Source organism: Mus musculus, chromosome 7 (assembly GCF_000001635.26).
Source record: "Mus musculus strain C57BL/6J chromosome 7, GRCm38.p6 C57BL/6J".
Classification (NCBI taxonomy): domain Eukaryota; kingdom Metazoa; phylum Chordata; class Mammalia; order Rodentia; family Muridae; genus Mus; species Mus musculus.
This window is the reverse complement of record NC_000073.6, coordinates 24,036,676-24,061,001: the sequence shown is the minus strand read 5'-3', so window position 1 is coordinate 24,061,001 and position 24,326 is coordinate 24,036,676. Positions and strand designations below refer to the sequence as shown.

At 39.8% G+C, this 24,326-nt stretch overlaps 1 protein-coding gene across 1 annotated transcript; it reads right to left on the bottom strand.

Moving 5' to 3' along the window:
* Positions 1-5,310: 5,310 nt before the first annotated feature.
* Positions 5,311-6,228, bottom strand: Vmn1r183 (vomeronasal 1 receptor 183). Its single transcript, NM_203489.1, has one exon. It carries the CDS (start codon positions 6,226-6,228, stop codon positions 5,311-5,313), a length of 918 nt encoding a protein of 305 aa, NP_987074.1.
* Positions 6,229-24,326: the final 18,098 nt, after the last annotated feature.

The window sequence follows — 24,326 nt, the reverse complement described above, 5'->3', positions numbered from 1 at the left end:
GTGGCCCCATCACTCAACTGGAGGCCATGCCTAACTTCTGGATATGGTCTCTACAGGCTCTCTCCCCCTTTGGTTGAGTATTTCAGCTAATGTCATCCCTCTTAGATCCTTGGAGCCTCTTGTTTTCCTGGCATCTGGGACTTTCTAGTGGCTCCCCAAAGTTTCCCATCCCCCACTGCTCTACACCTCTCCTTTAAATTTCCTGACCCTCGGTACCTCTCCCCTGTTTCCTCCCACACTTGATCCTGTGTCCAATATTCCTCCCCTTCCTCTCCATCCCAGGTTCCTCCCTTCCTCTGCCTCCTGCGATTATTTTGTTTCCCCTTCTAAGTAGGACTGAAGCATCCACACTTTGGTCTTCTTTCTTCTTTAGTTTCATATGGTCTGTGAGCTGTATAGTAGGTATTCTGAGCGTTTTCCCTAATAGTCACTTGTCAGAGAGTACATACCATGTGTGTTCTTTTGTGATTGGGTTACCTCACTCAGGATGATATTTTCTAGTTCCATTCATTTGTGTAAGAATTCCATGAAGCCAATGTTTTTAACAGCTGAGTAGTACTCCATTGTGTAAATGGACCACATTTTCTGTATCCATTCCTCTTTTGAGGGATATCTGGATTGTTTCCAGCTTCTGGCTATTATGAATTTGACTGCTATGAGCATAGTGGGGCATGTGTCCTTGTTATATGTTGGAGCATCTTTTGGGTATATACCCAGGAGTAGTAGTATAGTTGAGTCCTAAGGTAGTACTATGTCCAGTTTTCTGAGGAACCACCAGACTGATTTCCAGAGTGGTTGTACCAGCTTTCAATTTCACCAGTAATGGAAGAGTGTTCCTCTTTCTCCATATCCTTGCCAGAATCTGCTACCACCTGAGTTTTTCCTCTTAGACATTTTGACTGCTGTGAGGTGGAATCTCAGGTTTGTTTTGGTTTGTATTTCCCTGATGATTAAAGATGTTGAACATTTGTTTAGGTGCTTCTTGGCCATTCAAGATTCCTCAGTTGAGGATTCTTTGTTTAGCTCTGAACCCCATTTTTAAATTGGGTTATTTGGTTCTCTTGAGTCTAACTTCTTGATTATATTGGACATAAGGCCTCTATCAAATGTAGGATTGGTAAAGATCTTATCCTAATCTGTTTGTTGCCATTTTTCCTGTTGACAGTGCACTTTACCTTACAGAAGCTATTCAATTTTATGAGATCCCACTTATCTATAGATGATCTTAGAGCCTGAGCCATTGGTGTTCTGTTCAGGAAACTTTTGCCTGTGCCGATGTGTTCCAGGATGCTCTTTCCCACTTTCTATTCTATTAGAGTCAGTGTATCTGGTTTTATGTGGAGTTCCTTGATCCACTTGGACTTGAGCATTGTACAAGGAGATAAGAATGGGTCAATTTGCATTCTTCTATGTGCTGACTGCCACTTGAGCCAGCACTGTTTGTTGAATATGCAGTCACTTTCCCACTGGATGGTCTAGGCTTCTTTGTAAAAAATCAGGTGACCATAGGTGTGTGGGTTTAATTCTGGGTATGTTCAATTCTATTCCATTGATCTACCTGTCTGTCTCTATATCAATACCATGCTTTTTATTATATATATATATATATATATATAATTTTGCTCTGTCATATAGCTTGAGGTCAGGGATGGTGATTTTCCCTAGAAGTTCTATTATTGTTGAGAATAGTTTCTGCTTTTTTGGCTTTTTTGTTATTCCAAATGAATTTGAGAATTGTTCTTTTTATTGAACTTATTTGGAATTTTAATGGGGATTGCATTGAATTTGTAGATTGCTTTTGGTTAGATGCTCAGTTTATACTGTTAATCCTTCTAATTCATGAGCCTGGGAGATCTTTCCATCTTCTGAATCTTCCTCAATTTCCTCCATCAGAGAATTGAAGTTCTTGACTGACAGATCTTTCACTTGCTTGGTTAGCATCACACCCAGATATTTTATATTCCTCGTGACTATTGTGAAGATGATCATAAACTTTCAACAAAAGTTACCAAGTGAGATGAGAAAGGACACTTCATATTCAAAGGAAAAATCCACCAAGAGAAAGTTTCAATTCTGAACATCTATGCCTCAAATGCAAGGGCATATACATTCATAGAAGAAACTTTACTAAAGCTCAAAACACACATTGAACCCCACACAATAATAGTGGGAGACTTCAACATCTCACTTTCACTAATGGACAGGTCATTGAAACAGAAACTAAACATAGACACAGTGAAACTAATAGAGATTACGAACCAAATGAATTTAACACATATCTACAGAACTTCCACCCTAAAGCAAAAGAATATCCCTTCTTCTCAGCACCTCATAGTACCTTCTCCAAAATTGACCATATAATCAGTCACAAAACAAGCCTAAACTATTATAAGAAGATTGACATAATCCCATGCATCCTATCAGATCACCACAGAATAAGGCTGTTCTTCAATAACAACAAAAACAGCATAAAATCAACATACCCATGGCAACTGAGCAAATACCTACTCAATGATGACTTGGTCAGGGAAGAAATAAAGAAATTAAAGACTTCCTGGAATTCAAGGAAAATGATGACACAGCATACCCCAAATTATGGAACACAATGAAAGCAGTGCTAAGAGGAAAATTCATTGCACTAATTTTCCTCATAAAGAAATTGGAGAGATCCTACACTAGCAACTTAACAGCACACCTAAGAACTCTAGAACAAAAAGAAGCAAACACACACAATAGGAGTAGATGGCTGTAAATAGTCAACCAAATAGAAACAAAGAGAATGGTACAAAGAATCCATAAAACCAAAAGCTGTTTATTTTTCCTTTTTTTTTGAGAACATCAATAAAATAAATAAACTGATAGCTAAACTAACTAACTAACTAACTAACTAACTAACTGGCCCAGAGAGAGTGTTGAAATTAACAAAACCAGAAATGAAAAGGGAGACATAACAACAGAAGCTGAAGAAATGCAAAAAATCATTAGATTCTACTACAAAAGCCTATACTCAACAAAACTGAAACTCTAGATGAAATGGATGTTTTTTTTTTTTTTTTTTTTTTTTTGAGACAGATACCACGTACCAAAGTTGAATCAAGAGCAAGTAACTATCTAAACAGGTCCATATCCCCATAAGGAAATAGAAGTCATTAAAAAACTGCCAACCCTAAAACAAACAAACAAACAAAAACAAAAACAAAAACAAAACAAACCCCAGGGCCAGATGTCTTTAGTGTAGAATTCTATCAGACCTCCAAGGAAGAGCTAATACCAACACTCCTCCAACTATCCACAAAATAGAAACAAAAGGAGCACTATTTAATTAATTCTATGAAGCCATAATCACTCTGATACCTAAACCACACAAGGACCCAACCAATAAAGAGAACTTCAGGCCAACTTCACTTATGAATTATCAATGCAAAAATATTCAATAAAATTCTTGCAAACTGAATCCAAGAACACATCAAAATCATCATCTACTATGATCAAGTAGGGTTTATCCCAGGGATGCAAGGTTTGCTCAATATACAAAATCTATTAATATAATCCACTATATATAAACAAACTCAAAGAATAAAATCACATGATTATCTCATTAGATGCTGAAAAAGCATTTTACAAAACACAAGACACCTTCATGTTAAAAGTATTGGCTAGATTAGAAATTCAAGGCCAATGGCTAAACATTATAAGAGCAATATACAGCAAACCAACAGTCAATATCAAATTAAATGGAGACACACTAAAAGCTATCCCACTGAAGTCAGGAATAAGACAAGGATGCCCTCTCTATTCAATATAGTACTCAAAGTTCTAGCTAGAGCAATAAGACAACAAAAGGAGATCAAGGGGATACAAACTGGCAAAGAAATAGTCAAGGTATCACTGTTTGCAAATGATATGATAGTATACATAAACAACCCAAAAAATTTTTACCAGAGAATTAATATACAACTGATAAAAAGCTGATAAACAACTTCAGCAAAATGGCAGTATATAAAAGTAACTCAAATAAATCAGTCAATTTTTTATTAGATATTGTCTTCATTTACATTTCAAATGCTATCCTGAAAGTCCCCTATACCCTCCCCATACCCTGCTCCCCTACCCACCCTCTTCCACTTCTTGGCCCTGGTGTTCCCCTGTACTGAGGTATATAAAGTTTGCTAGACCAAGGGGCCTCTCTTCCCAGTGATGGTCGATTAGACCATCTTCTGCTACATATGCAGCTAGAGACACAAGCTCTCGGGGTACTGGTTAGTTCATATTGTTGTTCCACCTATAGGGTTGCAGACCCCTTCAGCTCCTTGGGTACTTTCTCTAGGTCCTTCACTGGGGACCCTGTGCTTTGTCCAATGGATGACTGTGAGCATCCACTTCTGTGTTTTCCAGGCACTGGCAGAGCCTCTCAGGAGACAGCTATATCAGGCTCCTGTCAGCAAAATCTTTGTTGGCATCTGCAATAGTATCTGGGTTTGACACTATTATTATTATTATTATTATTATTATTATTATTATTATTAGGTTTTTCAAGACAGGGTTTCTCTGTATAGCCCTGGCTGTCCTGGAACTCACTTTGTAGACCAGGCTGGCCTCGAACTCAGAAATCTGCCTGCCTCTGCCTCCCGAGTGCTGGGATTAAAGGCGTGTGCTACCATGCCCAGCTGACACCTATTATTCTTAAGTAGAGGGAATCCACATAAATACATACACATCCAATATACATATACAAATACAAAAAATGCCAAAATATTTCTTTGTTCACAGGAATAAGTACCAAAGTCAGGTTTTCAGTTTCATCACATGATAGCTATAACCACTCCAGATATTTATCTTGTGGGCCCTGCTGTCTGTGGTCATTTTCAGGCAGCTGAAAAGGTTAGAGGCTTGATTTTAATCTGAGAAAACAATTTTGTAACTGGGGAAGCAACTGACAGAAAGAGTGATAACTTTGCCTCCTTGTTGTACTATTACCTTTTGTTTCCTGTCTGACAGGCAGGTGTTTCTGATGACTGGAAAAACAGCTTCACCACAGCCCAGAGTGAAGAGTTTACCAAGATCTTTCAGGGTAAGATGTTCATTTGGATGTTGGCATCCTCCCTAGTCCTGAGATTATACCTCTTAAGGCTCTTGATCATGAGCTGTCTTTGCCTCTTTCCTTCTTTATTCTAGATGTATTGAGCAGTAAGTAGTGTGAACCATGACTTGTTCATGCAAAAGATGTTTAACACATATTTATGGAATAAAATTCTTAATGGTATTAATAAAACTGTCTTCTGTGTTTGGCATTTTTAGTGACTCTGGCTTTCAACAGCTGAAGAGCACAGAACAAGGATCCTTAGGATCTCTGAAGATCAACAGTAAGGGAGAAATTGTGGGGAAGCTTGCAACAAAAACTTCACCAACATGCCTCACAAAGAGACGAGAATCTATAAAAAATGTTTGAAAGATGATACAAATAAAATTTAGAAGATAAAAGCTAACAAATGTGACCACCAGCATCAGGATAGTATTGGTTGCTCTGGACTCAGCTTGGCCTCTGGCGTCCTGATTGGGAGTGAGGATGTGCTGCATTCGCTGGCGATGTCTACGGAGGAGAAGTACCATGGAGACACTGGTCCAGACCATGATGCTCATGAATGTGGCATCATGGGCAAACCTCAAGAAGACAATGCCCACACTGAATCCAGAAGTGGAACAGAACAACTTGCTTTTAGAGTCATTATTATTGTCTGTTATCTGTGGACCAGTGACTTTAATTGGAATGTGGATGTTATTTAAGACACTGAAGAACCAACAACTGTAACAAGAATAACTTGCCATGTTTGTGACACTTGCTCTGAGTATAAGTTTTCCTTTATTAACAGGAACAAGAGTGACAAACTGATGGATACTCAGGACACAGGTGGAACACAAGTTTGTGCTTCTTGCCACCAGGCGAGTAAAGAATTCTAATTTACATTTGAGGTCAGTTAGAGGATTTCTTGGAGCAAAAGCCATCATGTTGTTTGGAAATATAGTGAGGAAGAGAGTCAAGGCGTTGGTCACAGCCATGTGGCTTAAAAGCACCTGTCTGGGCCTCTGTTTAGAACCAGTCAAGACTGGAGAGAAATTATGGACAAACAGACAGACATTGGCCACAGTTCCAACCCCAAACTGGCAAAGCAAGAGGATCTGAAGAGCCACTTCCTCAGTGGTTTTCAGGGATTTACTATGAGCAGACATGGAGAGGGCTTTATTCAACCCTAGAGTGATGATTAGGCAGGACACTGCTACCCTCAGGAGTCTGTTCTATTGTCCATGCTTATCAATTGGTTTGGGATAATTTCTTCTCTTGATAAGTGAGACACTATTCTATCACAATAAAGGAACTTTGCCTGGAGAACAATGTAGGGACAGTAACTCAGAATAATATTTTATACTTATTGAAACACTCCTGCCTCGAGATATATTTTGTATAGCAACTACATCTTTATGATCACATAGGTCAATAACTTACACAATAACACACATTTTAACATACCATGGGCTTTTGATTACGAATAAAGACAGGAAAGAGACTCGTATGAGTATGTAATTCCATCATCAGAATTCAATACAATTAGGAGGGGAGGATGCTGCAAATGGCATGTAAATTAATCAAAATCACTTAATCAATAATAAATTAAAGAGTCCTTCATCAGATTTTGGCATCAGAATTCAACATAATTAGGAGAGAGAAGAGGCTGAAAAAGAAATGAATCTTAATCAATAAAATAAATTAATCCATAAAAAAGGAAAGAAAAGAAAAAAATACACCATAAAATAGCTGTTAAAATGTCCTTATATTAAAGTAACATGTTTAAAGTAATGTGGATGTTAATAACATGTATGGTTACATATAACAACCAATAAGGTTTGGTAACTGAATTCAGTTGTAGAAAATTAAGTTGTTGGCTTTTGAGAAATTTTTTATGCTATTCATCTACACAACCAAATATGGAATATTTGTGATAAATCCACCTGTGTTCTAAATCACACAGATGAGCGTAGGTTCACATATGTGTCCTCCATGTGAAAAACACCAACTGCTAAGAAATTACATCTATTCACAACGTTCCTGATCTTAAGTTTTGTTCTAAAAAGTCAGGTGCCAGAGTCTTACCTGCATCATCGCCAGCTTCCTGCCAAAATTATTAACACAATCAGTATTATACCCTTTGCAAGCTGATGCCTAGTCTCCACTTTACTCATTTATTTGTTTTCTATAGTAACACGAGGGCCTCTACCCACTAGATAAAATTCAACATCTCATATGCATAGATTACACTGAATGCTGTTTTCTGCCGAGTACTATTCTAGGACACAGGCATTTCTTTGAGATGAAAGGAAAATATTAACCTATTTGTATTAAACTGCAGTCTTATAAAAGTAATAATGGTTCATGTTGGCTATAGAACACAATTTTCACAGAAGAAGGGAGAAAAGAATTCTAAGCAGAAGTCTCTGGTTGAAAGAATCCCACCTTCTGTGCCATAGTTAGGATGAAGATGCTCATCTGAAGGCCAGCTACAGAGCCCAGCTCTTAAAGAATCATATCTCATAGTGCCTGTTATCTTGAAGAAGTTCTCTGTGTCACTCTTTGCCCGAGAAAGAATGCAAGGAAATTCAGATTGGTTTCTTAGTCTCCATGCAGTGCTGTGAAGGTAACCCAACAGAGTCCAGTTTTCCAGTCTCATAAAAAATAGGGTACATGGATGTGACATCCTTCAGAGAGTTTACTATTGTGTCATCTGTGGCATCAGTGCATTTGTCTACAGGGTGTCTTTTTGATACCTCCGATGAAGGAAAAATCATTTATCCCCAGAGCAAATCTCCATTACTTTCTGATGCTTACTGATGATGTCTAGGAGTTTGATAGATTTTAATGAGTACCTGGGCAGAAGTTGGGGAGAGTTTTCGTGTTCCCTTTGGGAGAATCTAAGTTCTGAATTGATCTTGTAGTCAAATGTGAATTGGGGCGCTGAAGAGTAAAACAAGGGATCCATTATGTACATTTCTACAGAGTACTATTTCACTCTTGCAAAATTATACTGACAATAGGTCTTTGGAGAAAACTGGCAAGAAGTTATTCAGCTTTCCTAATTTCCCAGGAAGTTGCATCATTCCAACTTTCCCCATGTTTATCCCAGGTCACATACTTCTGACAAATTTATTAATTGAAGCTACTCTTCCCTATCTGGGGTTATTCCAGTATCCACTTCTTTGAAGGTAGATGGTGACTTATTTTCTGATATACTTATGAATCCTTATCAGAAGTCTAGTATACTTTGTTAGTATCCGAGAATCTGCTGTGTAAAGAAGGAACCTGGATATACAATAAACAAAGACATGGATTCAGCAATCATTAAGAAATAAATAGATCCATCCACACACATTTCTTCTCTGGGTATAATAGAATACTAGGGGCTTATTTTGATATTCAATGATGAAAAGTAAAAACTCAGGTAATAAATATAAGACTTGTATGTTCTAATCCATTATAGATATTCATACCTCAACAAGATTGTCTTAGGCACAAAGAACATACACTTGGATGTATGAGAAACGAGTTACTATTGCACAGTATTTTTTACTAATGAAAATACCAGCATTTAGATGGGATATATGTGGAAATAAGACAAAAAAGAATAACTTGTCATTAATTGCTCAGATACCTTATGTTTGTCTAGGACAAGCATACAACCATGATTTCAACTGTGAAATTTATGTCGGCTAATTGAATATTACATGTTTAATGAGGAATAATCTTAAATGTCAGGTATTTGTAAGAGTCATGGCAAGTTGAAAAATAGGAGATAGAGTACAGTGTTAGAAAAAATGAAGAGTGATAATGAAACATGAACTGTTAATTTCAGTGTATGTAGGAGGGAATGTAGACAAGAAACTATGGAGAGGAATAACTAACACTAAGTGTCTTTTAAAAAACTGTACAGAAACATAGAGCTATTGGGGTGTCCTGTAATATGTTCACATGCATATTTCAAATGAGTTTTAATAAGACTGCACTATATTAGGTAGGCAGTCCCCCAAGTAGACATTTCACATTGATTAATGTAAAACTATTCCAGGGTTAGGTGACTTCTTTTTCTAGTTGCTTGACAACTCTCAAACTACAGTCCACCCCACCCATAAGCATCACAGGCTATTACCAAGAGTACTGGCAATTCTCCAAAACTTAGAGGCTGAAGACACCATATACTGGACACACAGAACATGAAGAAATCAAACTGGAACTTACTTTGAAGGTTTGTATGCCACTCATGTGTCCACAGCGGGCATAAGAAAGGAGGGTGAACCACCAATAGGGTTGCAGACCCCTTTAGCTCCGGTACTTTCTCTAGCTCCTCCATTGGGGGCCCTGAGAACTAACCAGTACCCCCAGAGATTGTGTCTCTAGCTGCATATGTAGCAGAAGATGGCCTACTCGGCCATCATTGGGAAGAGAGGCCCCTTGATCTTGCAAACTTTATATGCCCCAGTACAGGGAAACACCAGGGCCAAGAAGTGGGAGTGGGTGGGGAGGGTATGGGGGACTTTTGGGATAGCATTTGAAATGTAAAATAAGAAAATACCTAATTAAAAAAAGTATAAATAAAAAAGTTAAAAACTAAAACAAACAACCAGACAGATAGATACATAGATTAGAATAAACATCCCAGAAGTACACCATATGTTTAACTGATGTTAGACATGGAAACAAAGACCATAATATGAAGCAGTGATAAAAATTTCAACAAAAGATACTAGAATAATACTCTTTTTTTATATAAAAAGGTCACTCTAGATATAAGCCTTGTATATTTTACAAGAGTAAACTGTTAAATTTTGAAATAGTGCTTATCAACGGGTTCTTGCACAAAGAGAAATGCCTTATAATTATTTCCTAGAGAAGAGCTTGTTACTCTTTTGTTAAAATGTATTGGCTCAGTGGAACAGATACTGTGATGAATGAAACGTGATTTCTATAATTTAACACCATTTACTACTGATGGTAATAATTTGCATATGTGATGGTCTATGTGGTGGAGAATGCTGACTGATATTTTTATTAAATTAACTCTATTTGAAAAAAAAGAAAGGGTGAAGAACTCATGTGGAAAACCCAGTTTTCACTTTCTTTTTAAAAAAATTTATTTATTTATTATATATGAGTACACTGTTGCTGTCTAGAAACACAGCAGAGGAGGGCATCAGATCTCATTACAGATGGTTGTGAACCACCATGTGGTTGCTGGGAATTGAACTCAGGACCTCTGGAAGAGCAGTTAGTGCTCTTAACTGCTGAGCTATCTCTCCAGCCCCATCCATCTCTCCAGCCCTAGTTTTCACTTTCTTAAAAGGTGCTACATACAGTACTGGTGGAGAAATGTAGTCAGAGACCCCTCCCTTCTGTGAACCCTGCCAGGTACAGCAATTATGGCCTTGATGAGATATACTCACTGATTCAAGAGTGACATATATGTTATGGGAGAAACTTACTATTTTCTTATTCAACTTAATGCTCTGTCTATGAGCTAGAACTCATAAATGGAACTATTTGTATTGTCTGTGGGCATATACAGAACCCAATACTAGTGTTCTTCTTTTTTTTCATTTTTTAAAAAATATTTTTTATTATTACGTATTTTCCTCAATTACATTTAGAATGCTATCCCAAAAGTCCCCCATACCCTCCCCTCCCCACTTCCCTACCCACCTATTCCCATTTTTTGGCCCTGGCATTCCCCTGTATTGGGGCATATAAAGTTTGCATGTCCAATGGGCCTCTCTTTCCAGTGATGGCCGACTAGGCCATCTTTTGATACATATGCAGCTAGAGTCAAGAGCTCCGGGGTACTGGTTAGATCATAATGTTGTTGCACCTACAGGGTTGCAGATCTCTTTAGCTCCTTGGATACTTTCTCTAGCTCCTCCATTGGGGGCCCTGTGCTTCATCCAATATCTGACTGTGAGCATCTACTTATGTGTTTGCTAGGCCCCAGCCTAGTCTCACAAGAGAGAGCTCTATCTAGGTCCTTTCAGCAAAATCTTGCTAGTGTATGCAATGGTGTCATCGTTTGGAGGTTAATTATGGGATGGATTTCTGGATATGGCAGTCTCTAGATGGTCCATCCTTTTGTCTCAGCTCCAAACTTTGTCTCTGTAACTCCTTCCATGGGTGATTGTTTCCAATTCTAAGAAGGGGCAAAGTGTCCACACTTTGGTCTTCATTCTTCTTCAGTTTCATGTGTTTTGCAAATTGTATCTTATATCTCGGGTATACTAAGTTTCTGGGCTAATATCCACTTATCAGTGAGTACATATCATTTGAGTTCTTTTGTGATTGTGTTACCTCACTCAGGATGATGCCCTTCAGGTCCATCCATTTGCCTAGGAATTTCATAAATTCATTCTTTTTAGTAGCTGAGTAGTACTCCATTGTGTAAATGTACCACATTTTTTGTATCCATTCCTCTGTTGAGGGGCATCTGGGTTCTTTACAGCTTCTGGCTATTATAAACAAGGCTGCTATGAACATAGTGGAGCATGTGTCCTCCTTACCGGTTGGGACATCTTCTGGATATATGCCCAGGAGAGGTATTGCGGGATCCTCCGGTAGTACTATGTCCAATTTTCTGAGGAACCGCCAGACTGATTTCCAGAGTGGTTGTACAAGCTTGCAATCCCACCAACAATGGAGGAGTGTTCCTCTTTCTCCACATCCTCACCAGCATCTGCTGTCACCTGAATTTTTGATCTTCGTCATTCTGACTGGTGTGAGATGGAATCTCAGTGTTGTTTTGATTAGCATTTCTCTGATGATTAAGGATGCTGAGCATTTTTTCAGGTGCTTCTCAGCCATTCCGTATTCCTCAGGTAAGGATTCTTTGTTTAGCTCGAGCCCATTTTTTAATGGGGTTATTTGATTTTCTGGAGTCCACCTCATTGAGTTCTTTATATATATATATTGGATATTAGTCCCCTATCTGATTTAGGATAGGTAAAGATCCTTTCCCAATCTGTTGGTGGCCTTTTTGTCTTATTGACGGTGTCTTTTGCCTTACAGAAGCTTTGCAGTTTCATGAGGTCCCATTTGTCAATTCTCAATATTACAGCACAAGCCATTGCTGTTCTACTCAGGAATTTTCCCCCTGTGCCCATATCTTCGAGGCTTTTCCGCACTTTCTCCTCTATAAGTTTCAGTGTCTCTGGTTTTATGTGGAGTTCCTTGATCCACTTAGATTTGACTTTAGTACAAGGAGATAGGAATGGATCGATTCGCATTCTTCTGCATGTTAACAACCAGTTGTGCCAGCACCATTTGTTGAAAATGCTGTCTTTCTTCCATTTGATGATTTTAGCTTCCTTGTCGAAGATAGAGTGACCATAGGTGTGTGGGTTCATTTCTGGGTCTTCAATTCTATTCCATTGGTCTACTTGTCTGTCATTATACCAGTACCATGCAGTTTTTATTACAATTGCTCTGTAGTAAAGCTTTAGGTCAGGCATGGTGATTCCACCAGAGGTTCTTTTATCCTTGAGAAGAGTTTTTGTTATCTTAGGATTTTTGTTATTCCAGATGAATTTGCAGATTTCTCTTTCAAATTCGTTGAAGAATTGAGTTGGAATTTTGATGGGGATTGCATTGAATCTGTAGATTGCTTTTGGCAAGATAGCCATTTTTACAATGTTGATGCTGCCAATCCATGAGCATGGGAGATCTTTCCATCTTCTGAGATCTTCTTTAATTTCTTTCTTCAGAGACTTGAAGTTTTTATCATACAGATCTTTCACTTCCTCAGTTAGAGTCATGCCAAGATATTTTATATTATTTGTGACTATTGAGAAGGGTGTTGTATCCCTAATTTCTTTCTTAGCCTGTTTATTCTTTGTTTAGAGAAAGGCCATTGACTTGTTTGAGTTAATTTTATATCCAGCTAATTCACTGAAGCTGTTTATCAGGTTTAGGAGTTCTCTGGTGAAATTTTTATGGTCACTTATATATACTATCATATCATCTGCAAAGAGTGATATTTTGACTTCATCTTTTCCAATATATTTCCCCTTGATCTCCTTTTGTTGTCGAATTGCTCTGGCTAGGACTTCAAGTACTACGTTGAAGAGGTAGGGAGAAAGTGGGCAGCCTTGTCTATTCCCTGATTTTAGTGAAATTGCTTCCAGCTTCTCACCATTTAATTTGATGTTGGCTACTGGTTGGCTGTAGATTGCTTTTATCATGTTTAGGTATGGGCCTTGAATTCCTGATCTTTCCAAGACTTTTATCATGAATGGGTGGTGGATCTTGTCGAATGTTTTTTCTGCATCTAACGAGATGATCATGTGGTTTTTGTCTTTGAGTTTGTTTATATAATGGATTACGTTGATGGATTTCCATATATTAAACCATCCCTGCATCCCCGGAATAAAACCTACTTGGTCAGGATGGATGATTGCTTTAATGTGTTCTTGGATTCGGTTAGTGAGAATTTTATTGAGTATTTTTGCATCGATATTCATAAGGGAAATTGGTTTGAAGTACTCTATCTTTGTTGGGTCTTTCTGTGGTTTAGGTATCAGAGTAATTGTGGCTTCATAGAATGAGTTGGGTATAGTACCTTCTACTTCTATTTTGTGAAATAGTTTGTGCAGAACTGGAATTAGATCTTCTTTGAAGGTCTGATAGAACTCTGCACTAAACCCGTCTGGTCCTGGGCTTTTTTTTTTGTTGGCTGGGAGACTATTAATGACTGCTTCTATTTCTTTAGGGGATATGGGACTTTTTAGATCATGAACTTGATCCTGATTTAACTTTGGTACCTGGTATCTGTCTAGAAATTTGTCCATTTCACCAAGTTTTCCAGTTTTGTTGAGTATAGCCTTTTGTAGAAGGATCTGATGGTGTTTTGGATTTCTTCAGGATCTGTTGTTGTGTCTCCCTTTTCATTTCTGATTTTGTTAATTAGGATGCTTTCTCTGTGCCCTCCAGTGAGTCTAGCCAAGGGTTTATCTGTCTTGTTGATTTTCTCAAAGAACCAGATCCTCGTTTGGTTAATTCTTTGAATAGTTCTTCTTTTTTCCACTTGGTTGATTTCGCCCTTGAGTTTGATTATTTCCTGCTGTCTACTCCTCTTGGGTGAATTTTCTTCCTTCTTTTCTAGAGCTTTTAGATGTGTTGTCAAGCTACTAGTGTGTGCTTTCTCTAGGTTCTTTTTGGAGGCACTCAGAGCTATGAGTTTCCCTCTTAGAAATGCTTTCATTGTGTCCCATAGGTTTGGGTATGTTGTGGCTTCATTTTCATGAAACTCTAAAAAGTCTTTAATTTTTTTCTTTATCCCTTCCTTGACCAAGGTATCATTGAGAAGAGTGTTGTTCAGTTTCCACGTGAATGTTGGCTTTCAATTATTTATGTTGTTATTGAAGATCAGCCTCAGTCCATGGTGGTCTGATAGGATGCATGGGACAATTTCAATATTTTTGTATTTGTTGAGGCCTGTTTTGTGACCAATTATATGGTCAATTTTGGAGAAGGTCCTGTGAGGTGCTGAGAAGAAGGCATATCCTTTTTTTTTAGGATAAAATATTCTGTAGATATCTGTTAGATCCATTTGTTTAATAACTTCTGTCAGTTTTACTGTGTCCCTGTTTAGTTTCTGTTTCCACAGTCTGTCCATTGATGAAAGTGGTGTGTTGAAGTCTCCCACTATTATTGTGTGAGGTGCAATGTGTGCTTTGAGCTTTACTAAAGTGTCTTTAATGAATGTGGTTGCCCTTGCATTTGGTGCGTAGATATTCAGAATTGAGAGTTCCTCTTGGAGGATTTAACCTGTAATGAGTATGAAGTGTCCCTCATTGTCTTTTTTGATAACTTTGGGTTGGAAGTCAATTTTATTCGATATTAGAATGGCTACTCCAGCTTGTTTCTTCAGACCATTTGCTTGGAAAATTGTTTTCCAGCCTTTTACTCTGAGGTAGTGTCTGTCTTTTTCCCTGAGATGGGTTTCCTGTAAGCAGCAGAATGTTGGGTGCTGTTTGTGTAGCCAGTCTGTTAGTCTATGTCTTTTTATTGGGGAATTGAGTCCATTGATATTAGACATATTAAGGAAAAGTAATTGTTGCTTCCTTTTATTTTTGTTGTTAGAGTTGGCATTCTGTTCTTGTGGCTGTCTTCTTTTTGGTTTGTTGAGGGATTACTTTCTTGCTTTTTATAGGGCGTGATTTCTGTCCTTGTATTAGTTTTTTTCTGTTATTATCCTTTGAAGGGCTGGATTCATGGAAAGATAATGTGTAAATTTGGTTTTGTCGTGGAATACTTTGGTTTCTCCATCTATGGTAATTGAGAGTTTGGCCGGGTATAGTAGCCTGGGCTGGCATTTGTGTTCTCTTAGTGTCTGTATAACATCTGTCCAGGCTCTTCTGGCTTTCATAGTCTCTGGTGAAAAGTCTGGTGTAATTCTGATAGGCCTTCCTTTATATGTTACTTGACCTTTCTCCCTTACTGCTTTTAATATTCTATCTTTATTTAGTGCATTTGTTGTTCTGATTATTATGTGTCGGGAGGAATTTCTTTTCTGGTCCAGTCTATTTGGAGTTCTGTAGGTTTCTTGTATGATCATGGGCATGTCTTTCTTTAGGTTTGGGAAGTTTTCTTCTATTATTTTGTTGAAGATATTTGCTGGCCCTTTAAGTTGAAAATCTTCATTCTCATCAACTCCTATAATCCGTAGGTTTGGTCTTCTCATTGTGTCCTGGATTTCCTGGATGTTTTGAGTTAGGATCCTTCTGCATTTTGCATTTTCTTTGATTGTTGTGCCAATGTTCTCTATGGAATCTTCTGCACCTGAGATTCTCTCTTCCATCTCTTGTATTCTGTTGCTGATGCTCGCATCTATGGTTCCAGATTTCTTTCCTAGGGTTTCTATCTCCAGCGTTGCCTCACTTTGGATTTTCATCATTGTGTCTACTTCCCTTTTTAAGTCTAGTATGGTTTTGTTCATTTCCATCACCTGTTTGGATGTGTTTTCTTTTTTTTCTTTAAGGACTTCTACCTGTTTGGTTGTGTTTTCGTGTTTTTCTTTAAGGACTTGTAATTCTTTAGCAGTGTTCTCCTGTATTTCTTTAAGTGAGTTATTAAAGTCCTTCTTGATGTCCTCTACCATCACAATGAGATATGCTTTTAAATTCTGGTCTAGCTTTTCGGTTGTGTTGGGGTGCCCAGGACTAGGTGGGGTGGGAGTGCTGCGTTCTGATGATGGTGAGTGGTCTTGATTTCTGTCAGTAGGATTCTTACGTTTGCCTTTCGCCATCTGGTATTCTCTGGAGCTAGTTGTTATAGTTGTCTCTGGTTATAACTTGTTCCTCAGGTGATTATGTTAGCTTCTATCAGCAGACCTGGGAGACTAGCTCTATCCTTAGTTTCAGTGGTCAGAGTACTTTCTGCAGGCAAGCTCTCCTCTTGCAGGGAAGGTGCCCAGATATCTGGTGTTCGAACCTACCTCCTGGCAGAAGTTGTATTCTGCTCACCAGAGGTCTTAAGATCCCGTGGAGGGTCCTGTGAGGACCTTGGGGGTGTTCAGAAACTCCACACACAAGGAACTCTGCTGCTGGAGTGAACTGGAAGGGACTTGTGCCCCTGATCAGGCTGGGTCATCTGCTTCCTTAATTAATTCATTCTCAGGTCCCGCGTGATTGGATTGAAGCAGACACTGTGTTCCACTCACCAGACGTCTTACGATCCCATGGGGAATCCTGTGTGGTTCCTTGCGGGTGTCTGGAGACTTCGCAGGCAAGGCACCCTGGTGCTGGAGTGGGCCGGAAGGGACTTCTGCCCATGCTCAGTCCCACCCTGGTGCTGGAGTGGGCCAGAAGGGACTTGTGCCCATGCTCAGTCTGGGTTATCTGCTTCCCTAGTTAATGCAGTCTCAGGTCCCATGCAATTGGATTGGAGCAGATGCTGTGTTCCACTCACCAGAGGTTTTAGGATCCCTTGGGGAATCCTGTGTGGTTCCTTGCGGGTGTCTGGAGACTCCGTGGGCAAGGCATCCTGGTGCTGGAGTGGACCGGAAGGGACTTGTGCCTAGTGTTCTTCTTAATGAAGAGAATTGAAACATTTCTTGATGATGTATTGTTACACTTGTAGATCAGTGCATCTCTCAACCCTCATCAGAGAAGCTACTTGGATGTTAATTAACACAGGAATAGTCAACTGGTCATTGCACAGCAATATGAGTTTGGTATGCTCACTCAGTACTAGAATGTACATATCATACTTATCCCACCAAGGCTTATGTGTCTTTGTAGAACTTGGGGTGAGCAGAATTTTAGAGCCAGAGGTAGTTGATAACATCAATGAAACAATGTTTTTTGGATACAGCAGGGGAGGAACAGAGATATTAATCCCGAGGGATTTGCAAGATTAAGCCCAACCATTACTGTTAGTTCTTTGTCAAAAGGATAGAAGATAGAGTTTTCTGGGCAGACTAACCTCAATTGGGAAAACGCTTTCATCAAATTACCTGTAGTCAATTCTGTAGGGCATTTTCTTGATAATAGTTGATACGATAGTTCCTATGTCAATGGGGAAGCACTCACATTGGGAAGGTGGTCTGGGTTGCATAGGAAACATACTGAGTAAATTATGGGGAACAAGTCAATAAGCCAATCCTCTCTTCCTGTTTCAGTTGTTAAGTTCCTGTCCTGGGTTCCTGCCTTGGTGTCCCCTGATGATTCATGTAACCTGTAAAAAAGTAAACCCTTTCTTCCTTGGTTGTTTTATTCATGGTGATTTTTGCAGCAAGTGAAGTGGACTAAGACACTAACAATATCCCAGCATAGTGGGATGAAGGCAGGCACAAAGTCCACTGTTTTGAGGCACTATTTTAAGTGATAATTGATGATACAGAGATTTTTAAATGATTTGACCCCTGTCAGGTTAGTCACATCGTGGAGAAGGCCATCTTCTGAAGAGGAATGGATTTGATGGAAATAGAAGACAATAGAAAGTTGGATGGGTAGGGCTGAGAGAGTACATGTGCACAGAGCTTGATGATTGAGCTGAGTTTAACCCCCCAAAATGAATGAAATCCACCAAGTTAATATTATTAAGAACTATAGAATTTCATGTGCCTGAAATCCTAGCCTGTGAAAGTTATGGTGAAATGTCATCTCATGTTTGAAGCCTGCCCCTTCTTAGTAAGTGTTATGATTCTAGGCACTGCTGCACAGCAAGGGTCTACCTCATAAAGTTGAGAATATACATGTTTTGTTCTCTATTCTTAGAAAAGCTTACATATATTAACAATAAGCCTAAATCATTCACACACCACTCATTTTCTGCCATTTCTCTACTCTCTCCAGTATATCCCAAGTCATGCTTTCTGTCCTCCTTGTATTTTATTTTTTATAAAATATAGATTTTTTTCTCACATAGTATATCCTGATTACAGTTTCTTCTCCCTCTTTTCCTCTCAGTTTCTAAACCTTTCCTTTCCCATCCATAGCCATTCCCTTTCTGTCTCTCATTAGGAAACAAACAGGCTTCTAAGGGATAATAATAAAACTAAAAATATTAACAAAAACCAATAAAAATAATAAAACAATATACTACAAGAAAACAAAAACTAACACATCAAAATTGAACAAGCCTGACAAAAGAAAAGAGTCCAAGATAAGGGCCTAGAGTGAGAGATCCACTTGTTTTGATATTCACAAATCCCCCAAACACTAAACTCTCAGCTATTATATAGATACATAAGGCCTGATGTAGACATGCAGGTCCTGTGTCTCTTCCTTCAGGCTCTGTTTCTAACTTCATGTCATCATTTGAAAAATTACCCTGTGACTCCATGAGTGCTTTCCATAGAGGTATGGGTGCCTGGTCATGCACCAGATCATGGGCAGAGAGTCAATCATAACAGAAAGAAAAGTGACCCTCCCTCCCTCTCTCTGTCCTCAGCTAATGTCAGGCCATCCTTAGTCCCTACCTTGTTCAGCTTGTTATTTATACTGTTTGATCATATGCAGGCCTTCTCTTACAACAAATCTATGAGTTCTCATATGAATATTTCCATGAATGTAAGTATGTGCACTAAAAACATGTCTGCTACCCTCAGAGGTCAGAGGATGGCATTTGATCCCCTGGAACTGAAGCCACCTATTGTTTTGAGCCTCAAGTGCCTGTTTGAAAAAAGAAATTTAAGATTTTCCTTCAACTCTTTGTTTGAAATGATTCATTTATTTTTATTTTCTATGCATTGACATATTGTCTGCATGTATGTTGTATGGAGTGTCAGATCCCCTGAAACTGGAATTCTGGTGAGCTGCCATGTGGGTGCTAGTAATTGAACCTAGATCCTCTGGAAGAGCAGACAGTTCTTTTATACACGGAACAATTTTTCCAAGCTTGTTGCAGAGGTTCTGACTTCTGAGCAATCTCTACTGCCAACTCTGGTATTTTTAACTGTTGTGAGGAAAAATAGGTTTAAATCAACAGTGATAAGTTAAATATTTTTTTTTCTTTCATGCCACTTCCTGATATTGCCAAGGGCAGATCAATACATTGATAGAACTTCATTGGTTTTAGAATATTGACTTTGATCTTTCAAATTTTAAGATCACAGATATCATAATTTCATCTCACCATTTACATTACTTTTATAACTCACTCAGCATTTTATAATATGGAAAGAGTATGGCTTGCATGCTTTCTAATTCTAGAGCAACATTCAGCCCTTTTACCTTTAAAAAATTCTCTTCTCTTTTATTACATTTTCATCATAGTTTCCTCTTTGTCTTTTTCCTACCAGTTGCACCCTACAATCTCCACTCTTCCCCCAGGTCCACTCCTCATTTTCCATGTAAAAACAGGCAGGCCTCCAACCAAACATGGCATATGAAGTTTCAATAAGTTTAGGAACCTTGCTCTATATTAAGGGTGGGTGATGCAACCCATAGGAGGAAAATGGTCCCCAAATTATCCAAGAGTCAGAGACAGTTTTATTATCATTGTTAGGTGTCCCACAAGAAGACCAGGCTGCATAATTATAATACATCTTCAGAGGGCTAGGTCAGATCTTTGCAGGCTACTAGGAGTCAAGTTGTCTCTAACATATCCATCCATGCTGGGTCTCCTCATATTATCTAGCCTGTGCCCTATAAACACATCCATGATATTTCTTGTTCCACCATTCAGCTCACCTGCTCTGAGCTCAGCCTAGGCTACTTCAGTCAGCAGTTATCACATGTAAACCGCAGCCAGGAGAGGATCCAGTTCTAGAAGGGCCAAGAGCTAAGTAAGTTCTCTGGAAGCTGCTCCAGATAACAATTAGGAATGGAGAAGCTTCTCCAGAGCCGGAAGATAAGCAGGGGCCAGAGTAACTTTGATTTCAGTTTCCAGAAGAATATTCTAACTTATTTCCAAAAATAGAAAAATCTGTTTGGAAGGATAGCAAGCTTCTTCCCAGAGGTGCTCAAGGAGATAAAACTGGGCATGGTAGAGCACTTGAGAGGTGGGAGCAGGAGTTCAAAGTAAGCACGGGTACAGAGCAAGTTAGAGGCCAAGCACAGGTTATAATGGACTCTCTCAACACCCAAGAGAGAGCATATCATGTGAGTTCTTTTGTGATTGGGTTACCTCACTCAGGATGATACCCTCCAGATGCATGCATTTGCCTAGGAATTTCATAAATTCATTATTTTTAGTAACTGTATCTATCCCTCTGTTGAGGGACATCTGGGTTCTTTCCAGTTTCTGGCTATTATAAATAAGGCTTCTATAAACATAGTGGAGATGTGTTCTTATTACCAGTTGGAACATCTTCTGGATATATGCCCAGGAAAGAAATTGCTGGATCCTCTGGTAATACTATGTCCAATTTTCTGAGGAACTGCCAGACTGATTTCCAGAGTGGTTGTACGAGCTTGCAATCCCACCAGTAATGGAGGAGTGTTCCTTTTTCTCCACATCCTCACCAGCATCTGTCACCTGATTTTTTTTTTCTGAAAACTGCAAGAGGACTTTTATTTCAAGAGTGCTCTTGGGCCCACAGTCATACACCACACAGGGGTAGAGGACTGTGGTGCCCTGAGTAGCTGGGTAAGGGGGTATTTAAAGGAAGAAACCACAACTCAAGGAGGTGGGGAGGGAGTTGTTGGAAAATACCAAAAATTACCAGTTAAGAGTCACGAGGAAGTGGAAAGTCAAGACAGTTTTATAGAAGCCTCTAACAATAGCACCTCTGCATATCGGGTTCCAGCAAAGGTCAAGGTGGGTCAGAGTGACTTTCTTTGAACACACACTCCTTGAACCCAGGAAGCGGGTGGGTGGGAGAATGTTGCTATTTGTTTTATGATTAGCATGCCTTGGAGCATTGAGTCACAAAGGTCACATTCTCAAACCTGGGCCTAAAGGCCTAGAATTTTGTTTTTACGTTATACTTTTTCATTCCCCACTTCTACTTGTTAGTAGTTCTAATCTTAGAACTAGACACTATCTTCTCCCTGATGTACTTGATCCTTTAGGGCATGGTACTATTGTCTCAAAACTAAAAGCTACACTGCACTAATTTTTGTTCTAATAAAGGCAACTAGCCTATTTAACACACATGGACCTATAATTAAAAGCATAAGCAAAATCAAAAGGGGTCCCATAAGGGTAGAAAGTGGGGTGGTCAAGAGTAAAAGATAAGGGCCTTTCCACAGAGTCTCAAGGTTTTCTGCGTGGTGTCATCTAATGTAGACTGAATCTCTAACTTGGAAGCGATGTGGGGCTTGTAGGTCTCCTTCTCTTCTGGAGCTGCTTCCATACTCGCTGTCTCATCCACTTGAGCGCCTTGAGCCTAGAGAACAAAGGCTGGGAAAGCAGCATGTCAGCACTATGTACAGAGGCTATTTTTACCAGTGGAGGGGGCTCCCCATAGAGTAATTTATAGGGGGGGGGTCAGTCCAAACTGTCCAGGGGTGTTTCTAATCCTGAAGAGCACAAAGGGTAGGAGAGCTATCCAATCATTAGCACCAATCTCTGCTTTCAATTTGGTAAGGGTATCTTTAAAGGTTTTATTCACCCTCTCTACCTGTCCTGAACTTTGGGGCCTGTATGCATAATGTAACTTCTAATCAATCCCCAATATCTTGGCCAGTCCCTGACTTACCTGGGCAACAAAGGCAGGTCCATTATCAGACCTGATTACCTTGGGTATCCCAAATCTCGGGAAGATTTCTTCTAGGATCTTCTTGGCCATCACATTGGCTGTTTCAGTCCTGGTAGGAAAAACTTCTACCCAGCTTGAAAAGGTGTCTACAAACACTAATAAGTACTTGTTGCCATACTTGGCTGGCTTTACCTCAGTCTGCTCTCTGGAGGCATTCTGGAAGGATTAACATTAACCAGCTGGCAAGGCATACTGAGGACCAAGTCAACCACTCCTGGTAATCTCAGAACATGATAAGGGGATGTTCTAACCAGTCTCTGCAGATGCTTAGCTCTTAGGTGGGTTGGACAATGCATCTATTGGACATATTCCAGTCCTTTTTGTAGGGTAGGATCTCCTTCCCTTCTGAGGTTTAGCAAGTCCTCTCTGTGATCCTAGAGAACTGGTCTATCCTTTTATTTCTTTCCAGTCTTCCAGGGTGTACGGCTGCTCGGGTCCTGGGGTTTTGGACTTTTCTGCTACAGGCAGAAGGTTAACACTCTGGGCTGCCTGCTTGGTTAGGTCTGCCATCTGATTCCCTTTAGCCATAGCATGTTAGGTCTTTCTCTGCAGATGTCAACAGACCTCTTTGTCTGTATATTGCTCCCTGCAGTGGCAAAAGCATACCTGCTATCAGTGTAAATGTTGATAGACTTCCTTTTTTCCATTTGTAGAGCTTGTATCAAAGCCACAAGTTTGGCTTTCTGGGCCGACGTCCCTTCAGGGAGGCTGCTGGCCCAGATCACTTGCTTCCTGTCTACCACTGCTGCCCCTGCCTTCTGCTTACCTTCAACCAGGAAGTTACTGCCATCCATGTACCAGCTCAGACTCCCTGGCCAAGGCTGATCCTTCAGATCATTTCAAGTACCAGTTTCTTCTGCCAGAATGTCAGCGTAGTGATTGAGTAGGTGAACAGTCATCAATCTCGGGCAGTAGGGTAGTGGGATTGAGGATAGCAGGGGGAGTGAAGGTCACTCGATCAGTCAACAAAAACCTCTGATAATGTGTCATAGGATCATTGGTCATCCATCGGTCAGGGGGCTGTCAGATAATGCTTTCAAGAGCATGGGTTGCCAATACAGTTATTTGCTGTCCCAGAGTGAGCTTATCAGCATCATTGACAAGTAGAGCTATGGCAGCATTAGCTTTCAAACAAGAAGGCCACCCTCTGGCAACAGGGTCTAACTTCTTGGATAGGTAAGCCACTGGCCTTTTCCAAGGTCCCAAAGTCTGAGTAAGGACTCTTCTGGTGACCCCTGCTCTCTCATCCACATAAAGAGTGAGAGGCTTGGTTAGGTCAGGCAAGGCCAAGGCTGGCCGGCAGTAGGGCCTTTTTAATTTCTTTAAAGGCTTTCTGGTGATCTGGGGTCCACACAAACACCTCCCCTTCCTTGGTTAGGGGGTACAATGGGGCAGCTAAGGTCGCCAACCCAGGTATCCAGAGTCTGCAGAAGCCAGCGGTGCCCAAGAATTCTCTTACTTGCCTTAGTGTAGTTGGGGTGGGGATCTGAGTTACAGTCTTTTTTTTTTTTTTTTTTGACTTCCGTTCATTAGCCACCACTTCCCGTCTCGAAGGGCATATCCCAAATAAATAACTTCAGTCTGACACAGCTGAACCTTTTTAGCTGAGGCTCGGAACTCCAACTCCCTTAATTCTGTTAAGCACATTGGTCTTCTGTTGTCCAGGTTCCCTATCTGTCTATGTCCTGTCTTTCTTTTTCTCTCTCTCTTACCACTGAGGCCAAGATTCTAGTCAAATTTCTCTCTTGTCTATGATCCCTCCTGTTCTCTTTCTTCTGCCTCCCACCTCTCTCTTTCTTCTGCATCCCACCTCTCCCTCTCTCTCTTGTAATACACCTTCACTTACCTTAGCCAAATTAGTGGTTCTTTTTGGGGTGCCTCGGAGACCAGAGCTTGGCGATAGATTTCAAGCTCTCCCTAACTTTAGCCATGTTGTAGTCCCAACCGGGGAGAGTCAAAGGGAATCCCATGTCGATCTCATTTTGTAGCTGTGTAGGCCATCTGTCAGCTCCCGGGATATTTTTTCTAGCCTCTAACAGAATTCTCTCTTGCTCCTCAGTTGTGAAGAGCATCTGTAGTAGTTGCTGACACTCATCC